This window comes from Salvelinus sp. IW2-2015, linkage group LG18, assembly GCF_002910315.2.
Source record: "Salvelinus sp. IW2-2015 linkage group LG18, ASM291031v2, whole genome shotgun sequence".
NCBI classification, from domain to species: Eukaryota; Metazoa; Chordata; class Actinopteri; order Salmoniformes; family Salmonidae; genus Salvelinus; species Salvelinus sp. IW2-2015.
This window is the reverse complement of record NC_036858.1, coordinates 67,915,698-67,924,990: the sequence shown is the minus strand read 5'-3', so window position 1 is coordinate 67,924,990 and position 9,293 is coordinate 67,915,698. Positions and strand designations below refer to the sequence as shown.

Below are 9,293 nucleotides of genomic sequence, written 5' to 3'. Positions count from 1 at the left end.
CTATTGGTTGGTGTGTTATTATGTTACTATTGGTTGGTGTGTTATCATGACACTATTGGTTGGTGTGTTATTATGATACTATTGGTTGGTGTGTTATCATGATACTATTGGTTGGTGTGTTATCATGATACTATTGGTTGGTGTGTTTTTATGATACTATTGGTTGGTGTGTTATTATGACACTATTGGTTGGTGGTTCATTTTGGCCAAAGGTATCAGACAGTCAGCGGATACAACAGTCTGATCCCGTCCCTTCACTACCGTTTCCTGTGTCAAGTCAAGCACTCACCAACTCTGCAGAACTTCAGATAATCTGGGTTCATCCTTGTGTACTGTTACAGAGATGTTTTCCCCTGAAATGTGTACATTTCACCTCTCTCCAGTGCACAATTGTGTTTGCTGTGTACATTTCAGATTTGTTGTCATTGATTTTAAAACCATACTTTAGTAGTATTGTTATAGTTACTTTCAGGGTGATTACAGACGTGATGTTCAAAGAGAAGATGTAACCCAAACCAGAGTTGTAGCCGTGAACACATGAGCTGTGAGGACAGTGGACTAGATAAAGTTCCTTCTTTTTTCGGAAAGAAGATAAACCAAGGTTTTTTTTCACTATTATCTTAGCTTTCTCTCTCTCTCTGAACCTCCTCCCCCTGTCATTGTAACAGAAAAGGCTGTTATTTTTTTCAAGGAATCTCTAACTGTCATTGGTCACCAGCAGACACAGCTGGTCTGAGAGGATGTGTAAGTTAGGGTGTGTGTGCCTGCCCGCCTGCCTCAGCTCGTGTCAGTTCAGTCCTGTGATAGCTAGTGTAGCTGTGCTCTATTCAGCTGTAGGGTTATATGGCTCTACTCATTGGGATTACATAAACATGGTGGATCTTTATGCAAAGCCCCGGCATGGGTACCGGGTCCGGGGGAGCTTGGCTCTCCCAAAACCAGCCCAGGTAGGTCCAGATCTAACTGTACACTATACTGTATATCTAGATGCAACAGTACAGCCTCAGTAAAACTATGGCTAAATTAGGCTGTCCAGAATAGAGAGCAGAGTGTGTTGAGTTTAATTAAGCTGTCCAGAATAGAGATCAGAGTGTCGTTTAATAAAGCTCCAGAATAGATCAGAGTTTGTTGATTTTAATTAAGCTGTCCAGAAATGAATCAGAGTGTGTTGAGTTAATTAAGCTGTCCAATAGAGATCAGAGGGTGTTGAGTAATTAAGCTGTCCAGAATAGAGATCAGAGTGTGTTGAGTTTAATTAAGCTGTCCAGAATAGAGATCAGAGTGTGTTGGTTTAAATTAAGCTGTCCAGAATAGAGAATCAGAGTGTGTTGAGTTTAATTAAGCGGTCCAGAATAGAGACAGAGTGTGTAGTGAATGAATTAAGCTGTCCAGAATAGAGATCAGAGTGTGTTGGGTTTGTTCAGTATATACAACATTGACAGTATTTACGTCTACCTTGTTATCAACTTCCTACTTCCTGTTTAGTCTACTTAGTCTCACCCCACTGAGGATATATTGCTTCAGCTCAACTTTATTTTCCTGTGCTGCAGTGTAAGTCAACCCCAGAGAGCATGCTCAATAACACAAGCAATGCCTGCTTCAGCATGTTTAGCACATATCTCCGTTAAGCACTCTTGATGTAGACTTGAGGTTAGAGTTTTGCTAGTTGTTAGTTGACACATTTGCCAACACAAAACCATAGTTTCTCACATATAGGTATTGCATTTACTGTGGGCTGCTTATTGTGGGTGTTGGTGTAATGGGTAGATTGAGGGTTAAGCCTGTAGTTTATTTTTATTGGTGACACTGACATTTTACGCTACAAACATCTGGTTAGTGTGTGCTTATTGTGGGTAGATATCTCTTTCCAGTGGGCAGGGGAGGGGGCATTCCACAATCAGAGAGATCAATGATGCAGCTCTCATTTCCTCTCTCTTGTCTGTCTAGTCATGTGTATTGATTACCTTGTGGTGATAATGAGATCAATAATGATGTTATTGAGCTCCCGAGTGGTGCAGCGGTCTAAGGCACTGCATCACAGTGCAAGAGGTGTCACTACAGTCCCTGGTTCGAATCCAGGCTGTAGCACATCCATCCGTGATTGAGAGTCCCATAGGGCGGCGCACAATTGGCCCAGCGTTTGGCCGGGGTAGGCCGTCATTGTAAATAAGATTTTTTTCTTAACTGACTTGCCTAGTTAAATAAGGGTTAAATAAAAAAAATATTAAAACATTAAAAAAACTAGATGGTGTACCGAGTCCATATCTGATCACCACAAAACATGAAATGGTCAAATTTACCCATTACTATACATATCTGCCTTCCGACCATTGACCTAAATAGGTTTCCGACCTGTCACCATTCCTCAATCCAGTGGTTGGTTGAGCAGGGAGAATATTTAGCAAAAAAACAGTGCAAACTTGAATGCTATTTGGCCCTAAACAGAGAGTAGACAGTGGCAGAATACCTGACTGCTTTGACTATGTACAGACTCGGTGAGCATGGCTTTGCTATTGAGAATTGCCGCCGTAGACCTGGCTCTCAAGAGAAGACAGGTTATGTGCACACTGCCCACAAAATGAGGTGAAAACTGAGCTGCACTTCCTAACCTCCTGCCAGCTGTATGACCATATTAGAGACGCATACAGTGCATTCGGAAAGTATTCAGACCCCTTGACTTTTTCCACATTTTGTTACATTACAGCCTTATTCTAAAATGGATTCAATAGTTTTTTCCCTCATCAATCTACACGCAATACCCRATAATGACAAAGCACTTTTATTTATTTTTTACTTTATCACATTTACATATGTTTTCAGACACTTTCAGACACACTACTACAGCCCTGAGTCTTCTTGGGTATGACGCTACAAGCTTGGCACACCTGTATTTGGGGAGTTTCTCCCATTCTTCTCTGCAGATCCTCTCAAGCTCTGTCAGGTTTGATGGGGAGCGTCGCTGCACAGCTATTTTCATGTCTCTCCAGAGATGTTCGATCGGGTTCAAGTCTGGGTTTTGGCTGGGCCACTCAAGGACATTCAGAGACTTGTCCCGAAGCCACTCCTGCGTTATCATGGCTGTGTGCTTAGGGCCGTTGTCCTGTTTGAAGGTGAACCTTCGCCCCAGTCTGAAGTCCTGAGTACTCTGGACAGGTTTTCATCAAGGATCTCTGTACTTTGCTCCGTTCATCCTTCCCTCAATCCTGTCTAGTCTCCCAGTTCCTGCCGCTGAAATACATCCCCACAGCATGATGCTGCCAGCACCATGCTTCACCGTAGGGATGGTGCCAGGTTTCCTCCAGACGTGACACTTGGCATTCAGGCCAAAGAGTTCAATCTTGGTTTCTCATGGTCAAAGTCCTTTAGGTGCCTTTTGGCAAACGGGCTGTCGTGTGCCTTTTAACTGTGGAGTGGCTTCTGTCTGACTACTACCATAAAGGCCTGATTGGTGGAGTGCTGCAGAGATGGTTGTGCTTCTGGAAGGTTCTACCATCTTCACAGGTGTGTGCCTTTCCGAATCATGTCCAATCAATTGAATTTACCACAGGTGGACTCCAATCAAGTTGTAGAAACATCTCAAGGATGATCAACGGAAACAGGATGCACCTGAGCTCAATTTCGAGGCTCATAGCAAAGGGTCTGAATACTTATGTAAATAAGGTATTTCTGTTTTACAAATGTAATACATTTGCAAAAATTTCAAAAAACTTGTTTTTGCTTTCTCATTATGGGGTATTGTGTGTAGATGGACGTGGAACAAAATTAATTTAATCCATTTTAGAATCAGGCTGTAACAAAATGTAGAAAAAGTCAAGGGGTCTCAATACTTTCCAAGTGCATGCACTGTATTTCTCTCAAATMACACAGATCCACAAAGGATTTGAAAACAAACCCCATTTTGATAAACTCCCATATCTATTAGGTGAAATATCACAGTGTGCACCACAGCAGCAAGATTTGTGATCTGTTGCAACAATGGCAACCAGTGGAGCACAAACAACATTGTAAATACAACCTATATTTATCTGTTAATTTATCTTCCCTTTCATACTTCAACTATTTGCACATTGTTACAACATTGTACATTGCCAATAACATAACATTTTAAATGTCTCTATTCTTTTAGTGTGTAATATTTACTGTTCATTTTGTTTATTTCCCTTGTTTCTTGTCTATTCCATTTGCTTTGGTAATGTTTGCCATGCCAATAAATCCCTTTGAATTTGAGGGAGGGAGGTGGGAGATGGCGAGGGAGAGCACTCTCACAATGCCATGATGAGGATATCAAAGGCAGCAGTGTTCCCAGGGGGACCTCCCAGGAGTCAAAAAAGTCAGGCAGAGACCTCTCATGGGATACAGGAGGTGAGTCTCTGGCCTCTGGAACAGATGAGACTCCAGGTGAGACTCTGGCTCGGTTGAGACTCTTGCCTCTGGAACAGGTGAGACTCTGGCCTCTGGAACAGATGAGACTCCAGTGAGACTCTGGCCTCTGGAACAGGTGAGACTCCAGGTGAGAGTCTGGCCTCTAGAATAGGTGAGACTCTGGCCTCTAGAATAGGTGAGACTCTGCCTCTAGAAACAGATGAGACTCTGGCCTCTGGAACAGATGAGACTCTGGCCTCTAGAACAGATGAGACTCCAGGTGAGACTCTGGCCTCTGGAACAGATGAGACTCTAGGTGAGGCTCTGGCCTCTGGAACAGGTGAGACTCCAGGTGAGGCTCTGGCCTCTGGAACAGATGAGGCCCAGGTGAGGCTCTAGTTCTTTGGAACAGGTGAGACTCCAGGTGAGACTCTGGCCTCTAGATTAGATGAGCTCTGGCCTGGAACAGGTGAGACTCCAGGTGAGACTCTGGCCTCTGGAACAGGTGAGTCTCCAGGTGAGACTCTGGCCTCTGGATCAAATGAGACTCCAGGTGAGACTCTGGCCGTCTGGAACAGGTGGGAGACTCCAGGTGAGACTCTGGCCTCTGGAACAAGGTGAGACTCTGGCCTCTGGCACAGGTGAGACTCCAGGTGAGACTGGCCTCTGGAACAGGTGAGACTCCAGGTGGAGACTGTGAGACTCGCAGGTGAGACTGTGAGACCTCAGGTGAGACTCTAGGTGAGACTCTAGGTGAGACTCTGGCTCTGTGAAAGGTTGAGACTCCAGTGAGACCTCTGGCCTCTGGAAACAGGTGGGAGACTCCAGGTGAGACTGGTGAGACTCCAGGTGAGACTGTGAGACTCTCTCAGGTGAGACTCTGGCCTCTGGAACAGGTTGAGACTCCAGGTGAGACTGTGAGACCCTCCAGTGAGACTGTGAGACTCCAGGTGAGACTCTGGCCTCTGGAACAGGTGAGACTCTAGGTGAGACTCTGGCAATGTAGTATCAGTGAGTGAGTGTGCCAATGTTTACTGGAAGGATGGACACTCATTTACTTCTCTCATTTATTAAATTAAAACAACTTTATTTATCCCAAAGGAGCAATTACTTAAGGCAGCTGCAACAATGACAACAAGACTAACATTTAGGCTAACAAGATTAACTCGACAATCCTTACCATGTGTATTGMCTTTGACTAGGTCTATATTTACATACTCTGAATTGCGTTTTGTGCTTCATACGGTAGAATACTGGAACTTTCTATAGCTGTGGGTTCCAGATAAGAGGGAGAATAAAAGGTATTTGAAGTTATATTCAGTCAGCTGTTTGAGTCATGTAAGCATTCTTGACATAGTTTTTTGACTGGCTTCAATTAGTAACCATTGTGTCAGTAACCATTGTGAAACTGTTGCATGAAACCTGAATATTGGCCTTGCATACAGGGTTGGGGAGTAACTGATTACATGTCATCTGATTACAAAAAAAATGAAACTACTGTAATCAGATGAGATACTTTTGAAAAACGACATGATTATTTATTGGATTACGGTTCAATTCAGAAAGGATGTTTGAGAAATACATTGACACCTTTCTGTTTTCTCAATGATATTCAAATCAGCATCAAACAAAGGCGCAAGTTAAAATGTATTCCACCTGAGAGAYTCGACCAGAAGTCAGAGACCTCTATGATGGCACACAAAATGCTTTTGATGGATATTTTTTGTCTTCTTCTTCTAATGCCATTTAAGAGAAAAGTAATATGATTACCTTATTTAGTTTGGGTAATCCAAAAGTTACATATACTGATTTACAATTTTGGACAAGTAACTGTTAACTGTAACGGATTACTTTGGAAAATAACCTACCCAACTCTGCTTGCATATTTCTTTATGTGGACAGCTGTCATTAATCTTTCTTTTCACTGGAAAACCCAACCTAAATGGAAGACAATGTCACATATGAATGCCTCGGCAGTATTGTGAAGCAGTACAGTTTCAGTTTGTTGAGTGGTGAACTTTGTACATCCTTGTTGCACATCCAGTTTTGGCAATGCAGAGTCAGTGTCTGTAGGTAACTGGGTAATCTATCAAATCACATTTTATTTGTCACATGTGCTGAATACAACAGGTGTAGACCTTACCGTGAAATGCTTACAAGCCCTTAACCAACAATGAAGGATTTTTTTTAATTAAAGAAAATATTTGCTAAAAAATAAATAAAGTAAGAATAAAAAGCAACACAATAAAATAAAAAGAACGAGGCTATATACAGGGTGTACCGAGTCAATGTGCGGGGGTACAGGTTAGTCGAGGTAATATGTACATGTAGGTAGGGGTGAAGTGACTACTCATAAATAATAAACAATCAGTAGCAGCAACGTATAAAATGGGAACAATGCAAATAGTCTGGGTAGTCATTTGATTAACTATTTAGCACTCTAATGGCTTGGGATTAGAAGCTGTCGGAWGCCGAGCAGTTGCCATACCAAGCGGTGATGCAATCAGTCAGGATGCTCTCGATGGTGCAGCTGTATAACTTTTTGAGGATCTGACTACCCATGTCAAATTMTTTTTAGGCTCCTGAGGGGGAWTAGGTGTAGTAATAGTGGGCGTCTGTAAATTTAGACACAAATGAGGCGTTGGTTTGTGGTCTGGAGCTTGATGCTCTCACTTCAGCTTTAGAATTTACTTCCTGAGCTGACTGCTCCGGAAGACCGTCTCTGTTCTGCTCTGTCACCCTCTTACTGAGTGCTATAAGCCTCTTGTTCCTCCAGAAAAAAAAACGACTTTCATCTACACAGAACCAACTGACTGTCTGTAGAGGTGATAGACTAAAGTTAATGTTGGTTATGTTGTTCACAGGCTTGGCTCTCTGTTGCATGAAGCATTTTGACCGTGACTCAGTGTCACTTAGCCTCAARCTGGTCCCAGATCAGTTTGTGTTCCTGCTGTAAGTTTATTGTTAAGACAGTGCAAACACATCTGGCATCAGATAGTGTTCTACCTACTTGGTGTCACACTGTAGATCGAAACTTTTCCAGCTGACCTCTGGCCCCATATTATCTGCTCTTCCCATAGGTCAAGGAGAGTGTCCAGAACGCCGTGTACGTCAATGTAGCGGAGCTCGGCAGAAACATCTCTGAGTCCCCTCCCTCAGCCTTCAACCCTCCCTGCACTCCTCCATACCTGGACTCTAAGGGATGGGAGGTGCACACTGACCAGGAGAGTGGACGGGAGTACTACTACCACCCCGAATCGGGGCAGACCACCTGGGACAACCCCTACATAGACCTTGAGGCTCCCGCCGAGGTGTCTGTGTGTTCGCCCTCCTCTCAGTTCCCCTCCCTGTCCCCCACCTCCGCCTCCCCCCCTGCATGGACCTCTGACTGGAAGCAGTGTTTGGATGTGACTAGCGGCCGCCAGTACTTCTACAACCCAGTATCGGGGGAGACGTCTTGGGAGCCCCCAGAGCCACAGTGCCCCTACCCCCCTCTGATGGAGCCTCTGAGTGGGCTCCGGTCTCTGGAGGAAGGGCCGGTAAGGCCTGCTCCACTTAGACACCCAGTCTATTTTAGTTTCATCATGGGACGTCTACAAATAATACGCTCATCTTTTTAATGAAGTTTAAGTTCCTGCTAAGTCCTACAGTACATAGCAGACAGTTGGTTTTCATGATTATGTAATTATCCTCCTGCTAAGTCCTACACCTACCGTACATAGCAGACAGTTGATTTTCATAGATTATGTAATTATCCTCCTTGCTAAGTCCTTACCTACATACTACACAGTTTCTGATGTATATCCCCTTGTAAATCTACTTACTTACATAGGGGCAGGACAGTTGTTTTTTCATGATTATGTAATTATCCTCCTGCTAAGTCCTACACCTACCAATACATAGCAGACAGTTGTTTTTCATGATTATGTAATTATCCTCCTGCTAAGTCCTACACCTACCGTACATAGCAGACAGTTGGTTTTCATGATTATGTAATTATCCTCAAACTAGTAGGCATTCTGTACATACATTGACCTCATTGTGAACTTTTTGCAAACTGCATTGTTGAGTTTTCACCATTCTAAAGAGGCTTGTGAAAGAAAAAGCTTTGAAAAGGTAAAAGGAAGCTAGAAGGTAAGTCATCCATTGTCCTGGTCTCCATCTGTTTTGAAGTAGAACACTGAATGTAACATTATCACAACGTGTGTGTCTGTCTGTGTACATGCGTATGGGTGTGTGCATGTGTCTGTTTACACACCTGCATGCGTGTGTGTGTGTGACATGATGTTTGTGCAATGCATAATGTGTGTGTGTGTGTGTGTCCAGCCTCCCCTGCCTGAGGAGGACTACCAAGCAGATGACTATCAAGCAGATGACTACCCAGCCGAGGTTGACCTACCAGAAGAGGAGTTGTTGGCTGTGTCCCCTGTGACCCCTCACTCCTTCCCTAAGGACTACACCCCCAGCCATGTGACCCGGGCAGTCATCCCCAGGGCCAGCCTGGACAGGAGCGCCCCAACGGGCTGGAACCTCAACATAGACCCTGATGGGACTTGGGTGTTCTCCAACAGACACTCACCTGATCAGGTACACAGACTCTTTATTTAGATGTTATTTATTCTGGTTAGTCTTTATTGACCCTTTATTTAGACTTTATTTATTCTGGTTAGTCTCATTGACCCTTTATGTAGACTTTATTTATTCTGGTTAGTCTTAGTTGACCCCTTTTATTTACGTAGACTTCTATTGATTTATGGTTGTTCCGTGGGTGAGGGGGTTTCCTTTGACCCTGTTAGTTGAGACTTTACTTTATTTTGGGTTTGGTCATGCATTTTGACCCGGTTTATTTCAGGAGCACCTTCTTTATGTTCTTGTGTACTCCAGGTCTTCTCTCGATCCTTCTACTATTGAGACCCTGATTATCATGGTAT

At 43.6% G+C, this 9,293-nt stretch overlaps 1 protein-coding gene across 1 annotated transcript in view; it reads left to right on the top strand.

Moving 5' to 3' along the window:
* LOC111978228 (rho GTPase-activating protein 27) overlaps positions 1–9,293 on the top strand; it is a 53,107-nt gene that overhangs the window by 24,798 nt on the left and 19,016 nt on the right. Inside the window, 2 exon segments of the mRNA XM_070448663.1 lie at positions 7,443–7,901; positions 8,689–8,949. Coding sequence (XP_070304764.1) covers positions 7,443–7,901; positions 8,689–8,949 — 720 coding nt within the window.